This window comes from Falco punctatus (genome assembly GCF_963210335.1).
Source record: "Falco punctatus genome assembly, chromosome: 8".
In the NCBI taxonomy this organism is placed as follows: domain Eukaryota; kingdom Metazoa; phylum Chordata; class Aves; order Falconiformes; family Falconidae; genus Falco; species Falco punctatus.
The window spans coordinates 6,861,523-6,883,521 of NC_137588.1; the positions used below are offsets into that span (position 1 = coordinate 6,861,523).

The window sequence follows — 21,999 nt, forward strand, 5'->3', positions numbered from 1 at the left end:
TGAGAAAATACTAATTAGCAAGTCTTAGAAGAACAAAATGCGAGCATGGTTATTTAATCAGTGCTTTAGAGTAGCAGGAGATACGGTTAGGTAAGACCAGCTGGCTGGCAGCACAGACAGTGTGTGCTGCTGTCACCTAAGCGTGATGATGAGCAGTGATGAGGGAAAAGTGGAACTCCTTCGCTCCCCTTTGCTTTGCAGGGTCTGGAGCTGCGGTACAGCTTGCCTCACCCTGTCCCTGTGCTTTATTTCTTATCTGTGTAGTTATTCAGCTAAAGAAAAGATCAGAATAATGAAACTTTTTGTACAACACTCATTTCATTTGGAAAGACCTGCACATTAGTAGAGTATACTAACACATTAGTAGAGTGCGAGCAGGAACCTCACTGTGTATATCGATAAAGATTTCAAGTTTACAAGGAAAGACAACTGTTTTGGGTTTGACACTGAAACATCTTAGACATTCCTCATAAAAGACAGCCTGCATCAACCTGTTGACCCTTCCGTTTCTGCATTCCCTCATCATTTTCTAATAACAGTACATGCTGCGATGGTTAAGAGCCTGCGGCAGGTCTTAGGCACTGAATTCCCCTCCCCACCTCTAAAGGAGCCCTCTCCTACGGGCTCACCTAACAGAAACAGCAGCTTCTTTATTGGAATGAGCAAGGCATTAATATTATTCTCAAGAGCTGAGCAGGACAACCGCTCTTCATCCAACAGCGGCAGATGTGGAAGAGTCAGTATCTCTGACGCAGTTGTATCCTCCAGCTCGGGAGAAAAAAAGAGAAATACACACTGATGGATCAACAAAAGGCAAGAAATATGCTTCCTCTCTCCATAAAGTCCTTCCAGATGGTAAGGCTTGATGTGCTGTCCCAGCAACAACTCCTGTGATGGCAGCTACATCAAAGAGCTCAGAGGCAGGGAAAGCCAAATAGCGTCTCCCCTGTAATGAACTTCAGAATTCAGGAATGATGGCGGGGTCAACAGCAGCCCATGCACCAAACAGCAGCAGCTTCAGAGCTGGAGAGCAGTCCAGCTCAGGGCCACATTAATAACATTTTCCACCATGGCAGAGCCTACGCCCCTCTGCTGCAGAGCACTGATGGCTTCAGTGGGACTGTTCAAACACTTAGAGTTACAGATGATGAAGTGCTGCCTTGGAGTAGGGCCCAGTGGTCTCCAGACATCCGTTCTGGGGAAGGTGCCTGGGTGTTAAATCCTTATCTTGGAGATGTTTGCACATGGGACGGAGCAGTGGAGAGCTTGCGGGCGGCAGCAAACATCTCTGGACCCCGGTCCTCCTCCTGCTGGGGAGCTGAGTGTGGGGGCATGAAATTAGCTTCAAAATCACAGGTGGAATGCCTTTTTCAAAGTACTTAACTTCTTTCTGCAGAAATAACAACTCTTTAAAAGCATTCTGTCTTGCCCTCCTCATTCTTCTTGAAACGCTGCCAACACAAGCCTGGTTTCTGCAGGCATCAAAGGGCCTGAACGTGGCGGTACTTGGCTCAGGCACCAGTGATTTCTGCGTGCTTTATGGAGAGGGCTGGCACGATCAGACATCGGAGGGGGTCCGAGGGTCTGTGGATCCCTTAGGTAAAGCCGTGCTTAGGATATGTGAATTCTGGGGGTTTGTATTTCCATTCCTCCGGTGCCTCATGGTGAATGAAGGTGGCCCTCTGTAATTCTGTATCCGTGGAAGGGGCCTGGTACTTGCTGCGGCCAGGCAGAGAGGGAAGCTTTTAGCTGCTGGTGTCCTGCGGCTTTTTTTTTTTTCAAGACCAACAAAGATAGGTTAGACACACTCAGCCCAGACTGCACTTGAGCAGTGAGACCGAGGGCACTGAGGTGGTCAGCACTCAGCAAAAGGCAAATAGATGTTTTGTGTTGTATAAACCATGAGTGTCTCCCACTCACAGATGCTGGTGGGAGAGGATCTGGGGATGAAGACTGCTGGATCCCCTGAGGGAATGTAGCAGTGCCATCCTGACTGCAAAGCAGCGTGACCATCCCATAATGTTTTTACAGAACTGCCGATGAGAGCCCAAAGACAGACCCCCACAGAAACTTAACGTGCTGGTCAGTGGGGAGAAGCAGCATCTTGGCCATCTTCCTGCCTTGCTAGGGGCTTTTGGAGGGATGTGGTCAGATCAGTCCCTTCTCCTGCATGTGTGCAGTACTGACCCAGGACTCCTGGAGCTGTGCATAACTCAGACCCCATCGTGCTTCTGTTCCCATGTTACTGCTCAAATTTATGGGGTCCTGGGGGAGCCCTTGTACCCCAAATAGTCACTGTAAGGCTTTACCACCGGTGCAGTGGCTTTCTGCGGAGTCTGAAACGGTGCACATATTGGCAGCATTACCGCATGGACGTGGCTTTTTGGTATTCTCCAAATGCTTCTTGGTTTACTGTAACTTCAAAAGCATCCTCGGGACAGATGCTGCCAGAAGCTGTCCCTGATAATGGACCTGGCACCATCTCCACTGGCCTTACCACAGCCATGAAGGAGGTGGATCAGTCTCCTGTGGGGTCACTTGCATCTCCCCGCAGCTCAGTGAGCAGACTGGGTGCCAGACAAAGCAAGTAGCTCTTTCTTTCCTTCTTCTTTGCCATTGTTTCTATAAATAGGCTCAGCAAAGTAATATGTGAAAAATAGCTGATCCTTCACACTGCGAAACGTTACATTTATCCTATGCTGTTCCCAGGCAGCTGAGCTGGCCTTGACATGGGACAGTCCCAGCAATCTGGCTTTTGCAAAGGCTGTGACTGGCAAGAAGCAAACAAGCTTTGCTTTCATCACTGCACGCAGGACGGCCGGGGGTGCAGCGGAGGAGATCCAGAGCTTCAGGCTGGAAGCAGCCCCTCGGGAGCTGTCCTTCCCCCTCTGCTCTCTGCAGAGTCGCAGCTGAGTGGCAGTAAAAAAAAGGAACAGGCATTTCATCACATGTCTGCAAACTAATCTTGTCTTCGTACAGTTGTTGGGATGAGTGTGGTAAATGCCAACGCTTCTCACTTTTTGTTTAAATTAGGACGTGACCTCATATAATAACAACGTGGGGATGTTTGCAGAGTGCCTTGCCTTGCCTTTGGCCTATTTGCACATTTTCAGGGAGAAAATATAGAGGATGGTGGTCCTGTCAAATATTGAGCATTGAAATAAATGCCTGTAGTCAGCAGCTAGATGTTGAAGGTCTGCTGTTAGCTTTGATGAGACAGAGTTGATCTTATGGCTCCCCGGGGAAGCTGCTGTCCACGTAACCTTACCCTGCTAGTCCTGGGCAGGCATCTTTTAAATGTCCATTGTTAGAAATCCTTCTTTATTGTGTTTTATTTTATAGAATCGTTGAATAATTTTGTAAACCTTTTTTGTTTCATCTGGGATCAGTTTCCTCCAGCAATTAAAAGATATACTGATACTGTGATGTTGGTAGGAGACACATGCAAATTCGCAGTGCTGGAGATGCTGAATTTGCTCCTCTGTTAAGGCACTGACCCTTTAGCATTGCAGGGCTGTTGCAAACGGTCATCTCGAGCATCATTTGGTTGGATGGACACTCGGTAGTGGTGATGTTACAGTCATGGTAGGGTCCCAGCCCCAGTACTGCCAAGATCAGGTCTGCAATGTAGTGCTTTTAAACTTAATGCAGTTAATGCATTTATATATTCAATACATATGAGTAACTTTCTTTGTAAAACATAGGTCTGTTTGCTGGCTGTCCGTGTTGCTCCTAAATGTGGTTGCTGTGTGTCTCCATTAGGTCGACAGTGACACAATTTGGAACGAAGTTCACTCGTCTGGTGCCGCTCGCCTGGCTGTGGGCTGTGTCATTGAGCTCGTTTTCAAAGTAGCCACAGGAGAACTGAAGGTTGGTATGAAAATAACACTTGGCTTTGATAGAGGTTCTGTACAGGACTCTGCTCAGGGCTGTGTTATGCAGGAGGTCCAGTTAGCTTCATTTTAATGGCACCATCTGGCTTTAGTCATAAAAATCTTTGAGGATATCAGCAAGTGAACAACAGACTCCTGGTGAATGTTCTTACGCACCGATTAAAAGGAAGAAAGAAACCAGAGCAGCAAATGAAATCACTATTCCAGTGTTATCTGAGGGTCTTGCTGTTGCCTTCAGCTGGGCCAGCCCGTTTGCTGTTTCAGTAACTGCATAAGGAATTTTTTTTCCCCCCTCTATGGAAGGAAATGCAGGACCAACCAGTTCCCATGAAATTCATGTGGACTTTTTTTCCCCACTCCAAAATGAGGGAGAGCATCATCCACTGCTATGGTCTTGCGAGAAAACCATCGAAAACAACTACATAGTTCCAAAGCAGAATTAATGCTTCTGGCTGCAAACTCTACATCCGTCTTTGTGTGATAATCCTTCCCTTCTGTCTCACTTTTTCCTTTTCTTATTTTTTCTGTCTAGAATGGATTTGCTGTTGTTCGGCCTCCGGGTCACCACGCAGAAGAGAGCACACCCATGTAAGTATGCGTATGTGCTTTATTAACTTGCATCAGTGTTCATCTGTTGTGTGATCGGCAGCTGGACATCAGAGAGGTAGTTTGTTAGGTTATCATTGCAGAATTCCTTGCTTATTGACGGGCTGGACAGTGTTATATTCAGCGCTCCCACTAATTCTGTGGAAGAGGGCAAGCTTCTGCTCAGTTGTGTCGGGGTGGGTATTTTTTTAGCAAGAACCAATGTTACAGTCATGCTTTGAAAAAGCACTGATGCTTTTATTTGCTTTAATCTTGTGAATTGTTTTAAATTAAATGCTGATGGCTCTTCCAACGTGAGGAAAGCAAGGGTACGCAACTAATAGTAGTAATAGCAAACATAACTGTGTCTTGGGGTGACAACACTGAATTAGGAGTGTCTCAGAGTGGGAAGGCTTCACAAAGCAAAAGCTGAAGTTGGGCATCTTGCATGGGTTTAATATAGCAGGGGTTTTGCCATCAGACTGTTTTCAGATCAGGGCCCTGTGCATAAATCGTGTTGCCTTTGTGTATCTGGCTTAATGTGTGCTGAAGTTTCGTGTCTTGGGTCCTTCGGCACTCTTTGGCGGGAGATGAGTGCTTGCTGTTGAATTCCCCTTGACCCAGCGTTTTGAGGCCTCTCTGGGCATGTCCACTCCCTCCCCACCAATGCACCATAGTGCTCTGACCCCAGGTCCTTTCCCTTCCTTTCTTTCTTGCCACGTCCTCTCCCCATCCGCTCTTGTCCCCTTCCCTCGCGTGCAGCGCTGGAGGTCCCCTGGGCAGCTGGCACCGAGCAGCATCTCATTGCAGCAGGCATGGGCAAGTGTGAAATGTTCCCCATTTCCAGAGAGATTGCAGGACACCTGCTGCTGTGTGGCTATTTTGTGTCTCTGAGCACACGTGCAATTCCAGGGAGAAAAGAAAAGTGAGAGCAGAAGAAATTTTTTCCTACTGTGTTATATCTAGGTAACAGATGCATTGGGACCAAGGAAACCTATAATTAACACCTCTCCTTTTCCTCTTGTCTCCCCCTTCTCATCACCTCCAGGGGTTTCTGCTATTTCAACTCCGTGGCAATTGCAGCCAAGCTGCTCCAGCAAAGGCTGAACGTTAGCAAAATCCTTATAGTGGACTGGGTGAGTAATTGCCAGTTCTTACCCCTCAGGAGAGCAGGTAGACATTTTTCTGTTGTGGTTGGTTTGTTTGTTGTTTTTTTTTTTTCTTGCAAGGGTAATCCTGACTTTGTAAGTTGGTGAAAAAAATTGTTGCCTGCGGTCTGCAAGCCAAAATTTGGTTTTTAAAGTTTGAGGTTTTTCGTTGAACTGTTTTAATAAAAGAAAAAATTTTCACAGTGCCCATAGTTTTCAGAATGAAGTTGTAATTAAAAGTAGTTGCTTTCTAAAACAAGCCCGTCATGCAGTCTCAGGGATGGGTAACTGCAGACCGTGGTGGGCTTTTATTTTTTTCTGAAAGTTGGAGCATTAACTGGTCCATCCCACCTTTCCTGTTGAGATCTGAGGACAGGTTACATGGCTTGACCATTGGTCTGGATGGTCTCGGTGTCCTGCTTCTGGGCCAGCACAGCCTCTGTGCGAGTAGGCAGGCAGTCAAAAGTGATCTCTAAATTGGAACAAGACAGTGGAATTCTCTTCAGACAGCGTAGCGGAGTTGAGAAAGAGCTTGTTTGGGATTTTGCTGTGGTGATGTATAGATTTTAAAATGTGGCTGATAGTTGTATTAGTTTGGGTTTTTTTAATAGATTTAGAAATTTCTTTATGTGGCTGAGAAGGCATTTGAGTTGCTGGGTGGCAGCCAGGAGTTTTGATTAATTGCCACAGGTCTCCCATGGACTAGACCTGCAAGTTAAAATTGATGTATTTGTCTTTTTGACCTACCAGATGGACATCCTCTTCCTGACTTCCCACCAACTGTCTTTCATGTCACAAAGGGGCATTTTTAATACCCGTCCTGTTGCAGACTGCGTTTCTTCACCAAGCAGCAATGCAATAGGAGATCTGGGTCATGGGTTTATGTTGTTTAACCTTACTGGGTCCAGTACAGCTTTGCTGGTCACCCTGCAAACTGATTAAAGATGCAAATCTGGGGTAACTAATATAGTCTCTGTCCCGCAAGATAGGGTATGAATCCAGTTCTCCCCATCCCAGTAAATTGATCCTGTCCTCAGTTTTGATATACACTTGGGACTGTGTTTACCCCCATTTATCCCGTGTGTTAAACAAGGAGTCTAATCTGAAGCCAGTGCAAAGGTTTGATTTGCGATAAACTACTTCAGCCACATCAGAGAAGTGCGGAAAATGAAGCACAACAGCAAAGAAAACCCCTCTGAATCCCAAGTTGATGGCTTTCATCTGCATTTTTACCAAGGTGCTAACCTCCCTCATGTAATCTCTGTCCCCAAAGGATGTTCACCACGGGAATGGTACTCAGCAAGCTTTCTACAATGATCCTAATGTTCTTTATATTTCACTACATCGCTATGATGATGGGAACTTCTTTCCAGGCAGCGGTGCTCCTGACGAGGTAAGGGTGCTAGCACTGACACAGCATCTATCTGTGTCTGATAGAACCTGCTCGGGGCTGGGATTCAGGTGCCCCCCAAAATCTCAGGGACCCTCTGCCAAGCAAGGCTTGGAGAGAAGCTCCTGCCACCGCTCCCACGCTCGTGCTTGTTAGTGCCCCTTTGGGAACACATCGCCCGGGTTTGTGCGTTCCGTGCCTTCTCGTCCAAGTCCTAACAGCCATGGGCATTGTGTCCTGCCCTGAGAGCTGGAAAGCACACGCCTTGGCTAATGAGGAGAGAATGAGTCAATGCAATTAGGCTCTCCAACCCTTACAGGACAACCTGTTCCAGAGGGACCCTTTGCCAGCTGTCCCAGCACTCTGTGTACTTTTCAGGATTACAGGCATAAGTTGTTTCTTAGATGCAGGAGGAACAGGCTGTCTGTGGCTGTGCCACCAGCACTCAGGTTTCCTGCCATGGCCTTGGAACCTGTCCATCTCCCCGTCTCCTGGCCCTGCTGAGGCGTCGCTCGCTGCCACTGCTGTGTTCACATTGCACAGCTCCAATGTGGGATTTAAGCACTGGTCACTGATGCTGCTGGACCAGATCCACCGGTTCCTGGTGGCGTTCTTGCAGCCTGCAGCAGAAGGGCTCAGCCGTTGAAGCTGGGAGACCTTTCTCCCTGAACTCTGGATGGATGCTCCTACATCCATTGCATCCTTCCTTTCCCACTAGGCTAGCAGGAAATAATTGTCCTTCCAGAGTGATTTATCAAAGGGAAATTATATGGAATACTTAGTTTTGTGTATTCCAGGGCACTTCAGATTACACCTGAAAATCCTAGAGTTCTTACCCTGTCAATTTTATATTCTCCGATTCAGCAAACATTAATGTTTTCATTTCAATTTTTAAAGAAACTCAAACGTGCCATGATACTGCTTCAGTACCCTGTTTGTGTACTACCGTTGCAGTGAATGTACAGCAGCCCCTTGCATCAGGCTTAATTTCTGCTTCAGGATATGCAAAGGCCTCAGACCTACTTTTTTGCTGACCTTTTAATAACTAGTAATCTGGTTTACAAAATATCTAGTGTTGTAAGGAAACACTAGGCTATACCATCCGCTCTGTATTTAACCATTTACAGTAATTTTGAGATGTGTCATTCCAGAGTGAATAAAGCAAAGAGTACAAAATAAATACAATTAAAGCCACAGATGGTTAAATACCACAGGGGGTTCATCCATCCACGGTGGGTTTTTTTGCCAGCAGTATTAGCACTGATTCAAGGAATAATGTGCAACAGGAGCCCTGCAGCTTTATTTATCCTGAATTATCTGACTTGTATATTCTCTAAGACATTAATTTTCAATGTAATATTTTTTCTATTCATATGCAGAGACCTTAAAAAAAAAAACACCTGCAAAATCCAAACTGCATGCTCAGAACCCTGTGGGGAGCTGCTGGTGGTCGGTGTCAGCAGCTACTGCCCAGCCCCCTTGCTGTCCCTAGGGACCCACAGCCTGAGCTCATGGCCACCGTGCTCAGGCACCTGCGAGGTCCCTGCTTGAGGAAGGGACTAAACGCAGGCTCTGGGGTTTCAATATGGATGGGGAAAACATGGCCCTGCTTCTTGGAAAACAAATTATTAGAAACTTCTGGTTTATTTTTCAGTTTTCCCCTTTCTCAGGTATTTGCAGTCAGTGCAGATGGGAACGTCTGCAGTAGATGCAAGGGTGGGCAGGTACTTGCATTTACCACCCACGTGTCCCTCAAGCAGTGAAAATCTCTGTGCATCATGTTTTTCCCCAGCAGAGGGGGAGCTCGCTCTGATTAAAACTGTGGGGGTTTTCCCCCAGTTGCAACTGTAATGAAATATAAAATATGCTTCTGAATGAAGCTGAAAGCATATTAAGGAAAAGTATTGCATGTAACACAGTCTCCTGCAGAAGAAGAGGATCCATTTGATAAGGAGGCGTTTTTTTGGGTGAGCAGCAGTCAAGTACCGCTGGTCCGCAGCTCCCATAAAGATCAGAGCATGGAGGAGCTTTATTTTCACTCTTGTTTTGGGGACCAGGTTGCTTTAGAGGGAAAAATTAACCTCACTGCCATTGAGCTCTTGAATCAAAATCCATATTCAGCTGGAGGAATATTAAGACAGCAGTGGTGTCTTGCCGCAGGTAGCTGTTGCCATATGTGTAATTAAGAGCATCATCTCCCTTTTTCAGGTTGGCACAGGAGCAGGAGTTGGTTTCAATGTTAACATGGCCTTTACTGGTGGCCTTGATCCACCGATGGGAGATACAGAATACTTAACTGCTTTCAGGTAATATTGACGTTTCCTCTTACAAACATTTTTCACTTAAATTGGGTTTCTTTTTCCTCGTGCAGTCCTCCTTAATCTTGAGTTTCTCTTGATAAGTTTAGAAATATGAGATTTACATCTAGTTGTGATTACTTTTTGACTACCATAATAAAAAGAAAGCTGGATCAAGTAAATAGGATATTTCTGGCCATAAAGGCGTGCCTGTGACATTAAGGGATTGACATGCTTGCTGCTCAGCACTGATCGATGCATGAATGTAAAATGTCAACGGATACGAATAACCTTTTCTGGTTTTGGCTAAAAATCTTTTTACCTCTTTGGGGTGAGTATTTCTGTGGGTAAGCCCACCTGGGTGGGGAGAGGAACCCAGGAAAACTTTTTAACTAGTCATCACGAGCTGGAACTTGGGAGTGCAGCTGCCCCAAGGCTTTAGACATCATTACTGTGCTGCAGGCGACGGTACCCCACTTCTGGGCGAGTTGGCCATGCAGTCTCTGCCCTGTAAGAATTCTGCTCACAGCTTACTCCCAATTGTACCTAGCAAAGGGACGTGGGCTTGTTTTGATAAGCTTTCAATGTTACTATTATTCACCCAAGATATTGAATGTGCCTGTTCCAACCAACTGGAAATTGCAACGACCGAACTGTTGGGTTTGTGCTTTTCTTACTGGGTTCTGGTTTCTCCTCAGAAGCAGCATGTTGTGTGTTATGAATAAAAATACAACCATCTCTTAAATAAGGGTTACTCATCACTCACTGTCAGAGTGTGAATGAAGGTAAGCAAAGCTGTGGAGTTGAATTAATGTGTTGCTGGGATATCCTCCTTGATTAGCAGTAATAGTGTAAAGCCAGTAAAACCACCGTGTTGGGTCGTACAAGCGTACTCAGGTATGCTCCAAAAATCTGGCATCATTTGGAATGATGCCAAATGGAACAGGGGATGAAGCCACTTGGTCGTGTCCTGCTGGTCTTACTGTCGTGCTCGCAGAAGCACGTGATACCTGAGGATCACAGGGAGCTATCTGCAGGGAATCGTTTGAGCTGATCCTTACTTACCCCCTCATATCAGCATCGTCAAAAGAGATGCATGAAACAAAACACACGTTAGCTGATCTGCGGTCATGCGCACCCAGGTTGTGATCTTTCTGAGCAGTGTTGCTACAGGAGCATAGCAAGAGTATGGGTGGGACATCCCCTTGCTGCTCTGAGCAGCTGAAATACCCCAGCAGGGTGATTGTACGTCAGTGGTGTTTTGGGGTCTGGCTGCAAGCCTGGAGTGATGCGTTTGCCTTCCAGAGCTGCAGAGAACACGGAAAGGAAGGTATTAAAATTAACTGTGGAAGCAACACAATAACAAGGTGAAACCAAGGCAGATCTCTGGGTAGAGAACTGGAAAGTAACGCAGTAGTGAAGAGAGGCCAGTGTGAGACCGCACTTTCCTTTCTGATGCTCTTTCCAGGAGAACAAATATAATTCTCTGACCTGCTCGATATATAGGCTTTGTTTTTCTTAGAGACTGTCCTGTTCCCTCCCCTGCCTCCCCCATGCCAGGGATCCGTCCTTTCTCTCCAGCTGGCATCTTTTTTAACAATTATGGATTGAAGTGGCTTTCTGTCCTCAAACCAGATTTAGTGCGCTTCTGGCAACCAACCCGCATAAATTCAGGGAGACACACACTTGCCAAAAACCAGGATGCGAATTTCTGGCGACACGCAGATGGAATATCACCTTCATGGAAGAGCATTAAATCTGGGAGCGTTATTTTCTGTTCTTCCCTGTGCGCGTATTTGTATTCGGTTATACTGAGCAAAAAGAGCTTTTCCTCTTCAGCCTGCCATTAAAAAGCCTTCAAAGAATGTATACAATTTAAAATAACATCGAGTCAAATAACTGTCATTTGTCTCGCTGTTTTATTCCTGTTACAGGAAAGCAGCACTTCCCTCCAAAGGGGAAGGTCTGTTTATCCCAGCAGTCAACAAGACTGATCTCTTCATTATAAAGAGAACCTGTAGCTCATGATAGAGTGATATACTTGCTATTAAATATTAATTGAGTTACAAGGCTCCTGGAAAATTGCTCAGTCTGCACAGTAAGGCCTTTGCCAACCATTCCTTAATAGGCACTGGTGACTTTTTGTCCGGAGATTGCCGCTATTTGGGGAACATACTTTGGAGCTAGTCACAAGCCCTTATTTCGGCAGGGTTTTGGGAAGCCGAGGGATGGTGTGACTCGTCCTCCTAGGTAGCACCTCCCGTAGTCTGCCCCATGTGCACACCTTCAGTCAGTAAGTTAAATTGGAAGTTTTTTTTTTAATCTTATGCCAAGTTTGGTCATGATAATACATTATCAAGTGACCTTTTTAAATCTTAACCAGCTTCTTTGAAAAACATTTTTTCCCCCTGAATCTTTCTATTGATTTTAATGTAAAATAATGCTTTGAAGTTTGCAATTTATAGTCCCCTGAGAGTTAGAAAGTGAAGGGAATGGGTCATATATCGTTTTTTTTAATTCTTTTCTTGCGTTAGCCCCTTGAGACAATGCATGCCTTCAAGGCAGCACCTTGTTATTCCACCCCATCGAATGCCACGTTGCATTTGCTGGGGATCAAACCTAAGATGAAGAAAAGATAAGAAAATTGGCCATAATGAACTCCAGAAGCAGCAGGCATTTTCACCATGAACTTGGAAACTCACAGTGGAGAACTGAGCTTTAATTCAAACCAGTCCAAATGCCAAACTGTGAGGCTTTGAAGTCTGTAGAGGAATCAGTGGAAATCCTTTGAGCTAGGCAAAGATACTGATATACTTTTTCTTCTTTTTTTTTTAAGCCTTAACTCTTCCCTTGCTTGCCTGCTTTTAGGGAAGAAAGCCCTATTTCTACATAAAACAAGTGGAGGAAAAATAAGCAACACGCTTTGCTTTTTTGGTTTGTTTGTTCTGTTTCAGCGTGAGCTGGTGTATGGATTTGATAAAAGCATGCGCTCTAATGAAATAATAACAGATAATTGTCATCCTAAGTTAGTCTTCTGATGAGTGAATAAATAAATCCCAATGAAACCTATCATCCCCACGCTGAAAACCTGTTTCAGTGTCCTTTTACTCTTTCCGAAGGAAGGAGAGTAACTTGCATCGATTATTTTTCTACTGAGAATTTCTTCTGTGAATATTGGCTTTCCCTTGCTTGCAGCACGGCGCTGGGTCGGACGGGATAGCCGGACTTGTTAATGTTTGTTAATACCGCCAAGCCATTTCACAAGTGAGAACAAGAGTTAAAAATGCGAAGCAGAGAGCAGCCTTGCCGTGCACTTTGTCGCTTATTGTCTTCATAACCGAGGGTTGAAATCACCGGCTGCCCCGTCTCGAGGTTGGGGTGATATCATGATCACTGTGTTGGGGGGGGGCACAGGGTGGAGTCACCCCAGTCACTAATAAGATGTGCAGAAGGGATCTGGGGAGTTGCTGCGAGCTTGGCGCTCCTCCACCCCATCGTAGCGGCAGCTTTGCCTGCCCGAGACAGCATGACATTATAATTTAGCTGACCGTTCGCTGGGCGAAGGTCCCGCGGCTGAACTCACCGCCAAAGTATGTGGGCAATACAGATTTCACAGATTAGGCAGAAGTGTATTAAACTCTAATGTGAAAAATGCAGGGCATATAATTTTAAAAGTCCTTAACTCATCAAAATGTTATTGGTATTCATCGCTGTTATTCCGTAGTTATAGAAACAAACAGTTGTAAAATTCAGGTTGTGTTTTTTTTGTTTTTTTTTTTTTTACCGGGGTCTGTTGTTCCCTAACTTGTTATACAAGCAGAAATCATGTTTGCTTCTATAAATCCTCATGACATTTTCAAAAGCAGAGTGTGCAAACCCGGTAAGAGACCTCCAGAAAAAATGCAAAGACTGTGGCTATTTCCTTATTACGTGAGAACAGCAATTACTTAGTGAAATTTGTATTATCCACAGGAGTTTTCCTCTGAATTTACTCTAAGAAAGTTTTCCTGATGATTCCAACAGTTGTGTTGTCTCATACAATTTTTTTCCCCTACGCTGAGGTCTCCTTCACCATTCTAATTCCATATACAGCTTGTTTCCATGTTAGTTTTATTTTTATTTAAAACACCTAAACCAGAAGCGAAAGCCAGGACTGTATTTGAAAGGTCCCTCCTCCTGCCTTTCTCAGAAAGCGTTAAATGAGTTCGGGAGCCAATGTTGGGGGGATTTTGTTTTTTTCCTTCGATCCATAAACCGTTGCAGGAGTGAGTAAGAGGGAAGGTGCGGGGGGGGAAGATATTTTGCCTGGAACGGTTGTTTCTGTATTTTAGATTTCATGCTCTCCCAACGCTGATTTCATCCTCAAACTCCTAATCCCTTTTGACATAGTAAATGACCGTGGAGATGGCTGCTTGGAGAAACAAAGACCGAAGTCTTCAGGCGGCTGATTAGCATTAGGAGCAGCAGATAACATTTTGGGATTCTTTTATATATGTAATATATATTTATATATATATTTATATATATCTTTATATGTGTGTATATATATATCACCAACAGTGGGGAAAGAGTCTCTGAAAAAAGTGCTCAGCCTTCTAAGTTTCAGCAATTTGCTTGCTGCAACTGAGCATTTAAAAAAAAAAAAAATCCTCTGTAGGATTGTTTAATCTGCCTGTCATTTATTAGGCGTTTAATTGGTGAATTGGCTAGTAAGACTAAAAATTTTTGAGTCTTCTGGAAAATAGATATAAATTTGTTTTGGGGTTGTTTTTTTTTTCTTTCCACAAGTGATTGCAGAATACGATGGGTAATTTTTACTGTTTGCAGCCATCAGTTTTAACTAATGCATAGCTTTTCAGCTTAGCTGTAACCAGAGTCAAATGAAAGGTTTTAATTTATTTTAAGCAAGCAAAACAGCCCACTAAAATTTAGGAAATTTAAAGGTAAGCCCTGTGTTTTAAAAGATTCAGCACAGCTTTATTGAATATTCAGTGTTAGAAACACTTTTCATTCCTCAGTGAATTAACTCAGCTAATGGCTAAGGTGGCTGTAAAAAGACCCAGTTCCAGACAAAACTGCTCATCTTCTTGATAGTAATTTGAATTTCTGGCTTTTTTATAGTATCATCACCAGGACAAAGCCATAGGATTGTTTGCAGTTTAATTGTTGTTTGCTTTTGAGAACTTACCTTTATTGTGATGGATCTGAGCGAAGGGGCTGTTTTCATCTATGCACAAAGAAAAATTAAAGACTAAAAAACTGGCTTAGATGTGCCTGAAACGCTGCTCATAGAGAAAATCTCAGAAATACATCGTTTCAAAATGGTTCATTTGCCTGGGTCTTAAATTTTCACATACGAGTGTTTTGCATTGCGTTTGTGAGTTGTTTTTGTGGTGTTTTTTGTTTTTTTTTTTTAATTAAAAAGGAAAAATGAGGGAGTGCTGAGAGGCAGGAAGACTTTGGCCATCCTGGGTCAAGTTTTATGTCCAAAGATATAGCTATTCTTGGAGAGCATCAAATAGAGCTGGGACTGCAGCTTTGGAGTACTGGTGTAATACTGGAATTGGGAAAAATTCAGAAGCTATAGCAGCCCTTGAGAGTTTGGGTAGGAGTCCTGGGTAAAGGAAAGGGTTCAATCTGGATTTGAGTGCTGTCATGTTTGGATGAGTTTGTGATAGTCAAGGTACCGAAAGCATCATTAGCTTAGTTATTCTGACACCCTGTCATCTTGCACTTCTCTGCTGGCTGCCCCTGAACACCCACGGCTCCCCGGCAGCCTCTGTCCAGGCTGGGCGTGCAACACCTATCCCCTGGGCATAGACTGTCTGTCTATCTTCCTGGCTCCTCTTGGAGGGAAACCAGGGGACCGGCAATGTTTCTTAAAACTCTGATAAGAAATGTACTGTGCATCCAGAGCACCACTAATAATTGCTCAGAGTTGAAGATACTTGCTGGGATAACTGGCTGTGGCTGCAAGGTCACCCCATCCCGCCCCAGAGAGAATTCTGGACATCCTCAAAATTATTTCTTCTGTCGTCCAATACCAATCGATTTACTTTTAACCCGCAACCACTGCTTTTTCTCCCTTAAAATTTCTACAGCCAGGCTTCATGGCTAGCTCTCGGTGCTGCCTGTGTTGGCTGTGCCACTAGAGGGTATATTTGAACTGCTGTCACCACGCAGGGACCTTCAGCTGGGCACCGCCAGCACCATCGTGCTGCTGGCCGGCTGCCCCCACTGTGGTCGTGCTGGGGCATCAGCGGGTGAGTTGTCCCGCAGCCAAGAAATCGTTTTGGGGCTGCGTGGGTTGCTCGGTGCTGACAGACCATGCCCACAGCTTGGGGGTGCAGGTTTGGGCTTGCAACCAATTTATGGTGATCCCGCGCATCAACAGAGGTGCTAGCAGCTCCTGTGGTACCGTAACTTTGGGTGAAAGAAAGAAAAATCTGATGATTTTAGCAGGTTTTCCTTTGGTTAGAAATTAAAGAGCTCAGCAGTACTTCAAAGCTCAGGAAAAAAAACCCCAAAAACTCCGCCGCATGCACTTGCATCGAAACTGCTGCTTTAGTCCTTTGTGAAGGAGGTGGTTTCTACTTAAAAAGTCTGTGGGTTTCACTAAACAGATTTTTGTCGACTGTAAAGTCATCAGCAGAAACTGTGCTATTTTGTCTTCCTTATGTAATCATCTCCCTGAGGACAAAACGTATACGGCAATCATGTCGATTGAGGAAAAAATTAAAATTCCTCTTTCGGGGTTTATTAGAATTAGAAGAAAAAAGATCCTTTTTGCATAGGTTTCTGTGTCTGTGTGCAGAGACTGGCAGGAAGGAAGATTGCAGGAGGCTGTTAGGTTACTATGGCAATTAGTTGGCAGAAAATTAAAACTAGAAGGCTTTTGTTTTTTGGACTACATGGTGTCTGAGAGCCTTGACCAGACCTGCGATGTGCTGGGTGTCCCTGGCTGCCTGCTCGGTGATGGTTTGACCAGTACTGGAAGCAGCTCATTGCATGGTAGATGTTAATGCTCCGTTAAAAAATAAACTCTGCGGAATGCAAAATGGCATGAGCTCAGATCGGTGTTGGGGCTAATACAAGTTGCTGACACTAGCAGATGTCTTGTGGCTGTTTAACATCGTTGTAGCAAGAAATGCGAATTTTTATGGGTGTCTTGATAGCAATCTTGAGCAATCTCAGCACTAAACAGACCTTTCTGGGCTCTTTCTGTTTTTCGGAGCATCACATGACGACTAGACTCAATAAAAGTGAAGTTCTCGTGTATGCAAAGCTATTTACAGGTTCGTGCTTTTGGTTTATGAATAACTGCAATTCATGTTTTAGAACATTAACCTTTAGCTTTTCCTAGGATGGGGAAGTGGGGAAATACTGTTGTCTTTGGTACCAGCAAGGGACGGCACTGGTCAGGTTGCCCAGGGATACTTCGAAGATTCGGTGGGTACATTTATAATGAAAAAGAACAAAGGAGCGTAACTTGGAAAATATTACTCTGTATAAAGAGCCTTGACATGGAGATTTACAGCCCTCTGTGCGCCTTGTTGCTTTTCTACCATTTCCTGCAGTTATCAGTACCCAACTGAAAAAAGCAAAACAACTTCCAAGCCCCGTGCACGTGGGTACCCCAGCGTGAACTGGAGGCACGAGGTGTTCATCCAAGAGCCCGTGCAATGGGCTTTCTTAATGAGAAAAGACTGGGGATGTCTGGATTGTAATTATTAAGAAGCTCCGTTGCTGGGACTTATTTTCCTTGCTGTAATTTCAGTTCTGCCGTGTTTGTGCTGGAGCTGTTAGATGAAGAAGCAACTACTTGCTCTCTGCTCAACTTTCCAGTTTTGTTTACATGGCATCTTGATGTGGGAAATGGGATGTTTGCAACTTGTGTGGGTTTGAACAGAAATTGAGTAGATCGATGGGAAAAGGCCTGTTACTGAGAAACCATAGACACAGACCTCTTGTTTAATTAAAAACCAGCCTAAATAGATAATAGTTTATGGATGCTAAGCAATTCAGTCCAATTTTAGTGAACAAAATGTTAGAGGATGGGGAACCAGAGTTTGGAGAGGTGTATTTTGGTGGGATATTTGCATATTAAAGCTTTTTGCCCCATGTGACATCCTCAGCCTTTCATTATGGTAAATGAAAAGTGCAGCAAGGAAAAAAAATTAATAGCTTTGCAGATGCTGCAAAGGCTAAAGAAGGCATTTCAAAGGAGTGCCACAAACCAAAGCTGCCATCGGACAGGTTTCCCAGGTGATTTTGCAGCCTGTGCCAGATGCCCCCTTATTTTCTGCTTATGTCCTCATGCCCTGTACGTATAGCGAGATATGATCACAAGTGGGAAATGCTGCATATGACAAGTTATTTCCCTAGTCAAAATGTGCGGCTGTTGATGGAGGAAATAATATACCTCACTGAAAAAGCTAACATGAGATAAACTTCAGAACTGTACCGTGTGGCGTTGCAAGGCGTTCTGTCTGCCAGGCTCTCACCTTGTTAGAAAATAGGAGATGGGCTTCACTACCATGGAGTAATAGTACCAGCTTTTATAACGGGCTTGCTCAAGATGGTTTAAGTGTTCCTACATTTGTTCAAGAGCCAAAGTAACGTGTCTGCCATTGTTAAATTTTTGTTGCAGAACGGTAGTAATGCCCATTGCCAATGAATTTGCCCCAGATGTTGTGCTGGTGTCATCTGGTTTCGATGCGGTGGAAGGCCATCCCACACCCCTTGGAGGATATAATCTATCAGCAAAATGTAAGTTGTGGATTTACAAGAGCAGAGATCCAAAACTGGTGTGAATTGCTGCTGTCCTGGGGACTACAGTGCAATATTTGCAAGTTTTAACGTTTTGGGGTCTATCTTCAGATCTTTCATTTCAATGGCAAACTTTTCAGCCTTTTTTGTTGAATATTCATGTGTTCTGTCACTGTACCATATATATTTTGGTCGGGCTGAAGCCTTCATTTCCTTGAAGCGTTGCATATTTCATTTTTGAGTGCAAATAAATTAGATATTTGTAGTCACATCTCTGCAGAAGACAGCTGCTGAATTAGTGTTACACTTATTTTAATGCAAAATTGCAGAAAGAGGCAATGCCAGATGTAAGCAGTATACCTTGCTCTGAACGGTAGCAGAAGTCCATTTCTTCCGTCAGGATACCTTATGAAAAAATCGAGCCGAGTAGTTTTGTTTTCCACCTTTGAAGCAATTATACAGGCCCACAAAAAGCTCCTTTTTGCTTTGGATCCGTGATGTTTTGCATTGCCCAGGAGATGCACCGAAATTCCCTCCCTCCTGCCCTTAGTTATGCTGGGTTTATCTGGCACTGTTTCATTCAAGTCCATTGAGAAGACAGTTTCTCTTGCAAAGAGATTTTATTATTATTTTTTAAGAGTTTCTTTCAGCCAGGAAACTTACTCTCTACAGTGAACTTCAGAACCTTGTAAGGTAGCTGAACCTATAAACTTTATAATAGAATAAAGTGAAATAGATTTACAAGATACAAGTTATTTAAGATATCCAGAAACACTTTGTAATGAGAAGGTCTTGTTTACCTGCTTGTTGAGTTTCCCATGCTCTGCTGCTCTCACAAAACGGTTATGGGGTCAGCCATGAATCTTTTTATCTGACTGTTAATTTGCCAATTTGCAAAGGCATTCGCGGGGGTCACTGCAAAACAGAAAGCAGGGAGTGTGGACAGAGGGTAGAAATGCCCTAGATTTTCTTTTGTTTGGATTTTTTTTATTATTTATCTTTTTATTTGAGGGGGAAGGTTGCTTTGAGGACACGTTTTTTAAATCCTCTCAGCTTGGTTCTGTTTTGTTTAAAGGGTAGAAATGTATTGTGTGTCATATGATCAAAGTCCCGCGTGCCCCAGGAATTTTTATAGCATATTATATACGGGAAGAAATGTCTGTTAAGAACTAGATGTCAGATATCTCTGGGGCACTGCGATGCTGCTATCGCAACTGAAAGCACCGGCAGCAATTTTACAGATTTCCCCTTCTCTTCCTCCCTTCCCTGTGCCTCCCCCATGACTGCTCTGACTCGGCATCTTCCGAAGCAGGGCAAAAAGCTGCCTCCTTCCATCCCCTTTCCTTCCTTCTCATTAGATATTTGCTGCTGTATTTAATTCAGGGTGCTGAGGGGTGGTAGGGAGGATGGTGGTGCCTCTCACCTGGGATAAACTGCAGCGTAGTGCTCTTGGGGGAGATACGGATCCGTCCTGCGGTGCACATGGCTTAGCCGGTCCAGCGGGGAAGCGTGGCTGGAATTCTGCAGCGAGCGTATTAAAATCCAACCTGGCTTATATTACACATTGAGTCCTTTCAGATCCCTTGTGGTTTTTTAATATGATGTAATTCCTTTCTATAATTCTTTGATCCTTCGCCAGGAGCCTGATTCCAGCCGCAACCTTTGCCCTTCTCCTGCATTTCCTCTTTTCCCTCCTTACAGGCTTCGGGTACCTGACGAAGCAGCTGATGGGCCTGGCTGGGGGTCGCGTCGTCCTGGCCCTTGAAGGAGGCCATGACCTGACTGCCATTTGCGATGCCTCGGAAGCGTGTGTTTCTGCTTTGCTGGGAAACGAGGTACGGAGACAGGCAAAACCAGGGGCCATGACCTCCACCCCCCTGGAATCTGGGCATCTGATCCTCCAAAACAGTCAATCCGCCAAGTTTTTGTCATTGTTTTGGGTCCTTTTGACATACGTTGATGTAAAGAGTGGATGCTTTATTTGTTTAAAAGCTACCTGTGTTTGGCAATCTATATTATAAGGATTGAAATAAGTAAGAATTGGATTTGGGGTTTATTCTTTACCCATATAATTTGTTTTGTGCTCTTCAGAAAATAACTGGTTAGTCTCATTTCTTTCTGAAGGCGTTGTCCAAGCCTTCCCCTCTCTTTGGCGAGCCCCTCTCTAGCACTACAGCCTGTGCCTGCCGTGCTGGGCAGCTTGCTTGACGTTGGTGTCAATTGTATTTTTTCCTCGATGTTACATTCTCTGTCTCCTGCACATTGCTGCGTTGGAAAAGCCTCAGCTGCATCACAGAAGTTGGCTGGAAAGGCCAGGGTGTGTGACTGCAAGATAAGAGCCAGACAGAGAAGTACACCCAGGAAATCTAGGGTTTGGATTCTAGGGAGGGGTATTTTCCTGCAGAGGAAACTCTAGATACTTTAGCTTTTCTGCCTCGCACCCCCCACCCCGCCATACTTTTAATGTCAGTGGAATTAAGGAGGAAATGATGTTAATTCCCTGTGCCCATCCTCCCTGATGCAGCCTGGCTATCAGCACCCGCTGCAGCCGGCACCAAATGAGCAGCTCACACCTACCTTTCTTCAAATGTGATTGATGATCAGAAGGTCTAGAGTGGTGGCTGTTGACATGTCTTTGGGCTTGGAGAGTTCAGGGTCATGTACTACAGAAACATGGCAGCAATGAAATACAGAAATCGGCTATCTGCAGCGAAATCTCAGACTCGGGCTCTTTTGCATCTGCTGTGTCTGTACCTTTGCATATGCTTCTGTTCAAGAAGCGTATTTTCTGTATAATTTCTGGGCTTTTGAGTATGAGTAACTGGTTAGTTTGGGTCAAGCCTCCCTCCTTCTGGTTCATTCGTCACTTTTGGACACCTGTTCTCCACATAAGTCCAAATGGTTGTCTTGGATGGGCACGGTAGACTGCAAAAGTGCCCTCGCATCCATTTTCCACCTGGCTGCTTGCTCAGCCTGCGGCTGCAGGCACAGTCCCCGCTTGGTATCTGCTGCGGGCGTTCTGGTATAGCAGGGGCTCTGGAGCTGTTCAAAGCAATCATTGAGGATTGATAGCCTGAATTAAAACAGCAGCGTAGGGTGATCCCTTAAGCTAAAAATCCCTGTAGCTAAGAATTTCAGCCTTGGGGAAGCAGCCACAGCGATTTGAAGTTGGAGGTGGCTGTGAAACCTCGGACAGCATTAACGGCTTGGGTAGTGTGTTTGAATTGGTTTAGGTTGTCGCTTTAATTAAGAGATTGCCCTCAGTACCTTGTGGAAACGAGCAAATCTCAAAAGGCTGTGGTAAGAGTAACAGGACAGGACGAGGCTGCAGAGATGACCTCTGAAGGCAGACCTGTCAGATGGTAGAAGGAGGAGGTTCCTTCTGAAGCTTTCACCTGCCTTGGAAAGCACAAACAGGCTCTCTCATCACCGCTCTTTGCGGAAGACACTCTTGGGGCAGGAGCTGAGGGAGGGCAGATAGTCAACACCTGAGGGTGCAGCACCACAGAGAGGAGCAGCCAAGCAGCGTTTCAGCTCTGGCTCTGGCTCCAGTGGGAGCTGACTTTGGGGGACGATGGTGACCTGCCCTGAGCAGACTTGCTCTGACTTTATGGTTGCAGTTCAGTGACCCATCAGACTTTCTCAGCTCTGGGAAGTTGGAACAGGGAGCTTGGATCTGTGTGGAGGCGCAGATCAGCTATGTTTGACCTCCAGTTGTAGGAGTGCTCTGTCCTGTAGTATCCATACTCCACGTGAAGGGCAACAGTGCCTGGGGAAACCTCGCTAACCAGTCCAAGAGATAAAACAGCTGGGATTCATCAAAAGTATCTGCTTCAATCATCCAGCATCCCATCTTCAATCATCCAGCATCCCATCTCCAAGCATCCAGAGAGCATCTGCTCCTTGTGCTTGGCCGG

The 21,999-nt window shown here is 44.9% G+C and overlaps 1 protein-coding gene across 12 annotated transcripts in view; it reads left to right on the top strand.

Annotated features, from left to right (window-relative positions):
- The window catches only part of HDAC4 (histone deacetylase 4), a 270,456-nt gene that overhangs the window by 231,742 nt on the left and 16,715 nt on the right, over positions 1-21,999 (top strand). For all 12 annotated transcript variants that reach the window (XM_080400678.1, XM_080400686.1, XM_080400685.1 and 9 more), the window contains 7 exons: positions 3,763-3,870; positions 4,426-4,481; positions 5,527-5,614; positions 6,900-7,019; positions 9,225-9,322; positions 17,964-18,082; positions 19,784-19,917. In XM_080400678.1, coding sequence (XP_080256804.1) covers positions 3,763-3,870; positions 4,426-4,481; positions 5,527-5,614; positions 6,900-7,019; positions 9,225-9,322; positions 17,964-18,082; positions 19,784-19,917 — 723 coding nt within the window. The remainder of the gene's footprint in view (positions 1-3,762; positions 3,871-4,425; positions 4,482-5,526; positions 5,615-6,899; positions 7,020-9,224; positions 9,323-17,963; positions 18,083-19,783; positions 19,918-21,999) is intronic.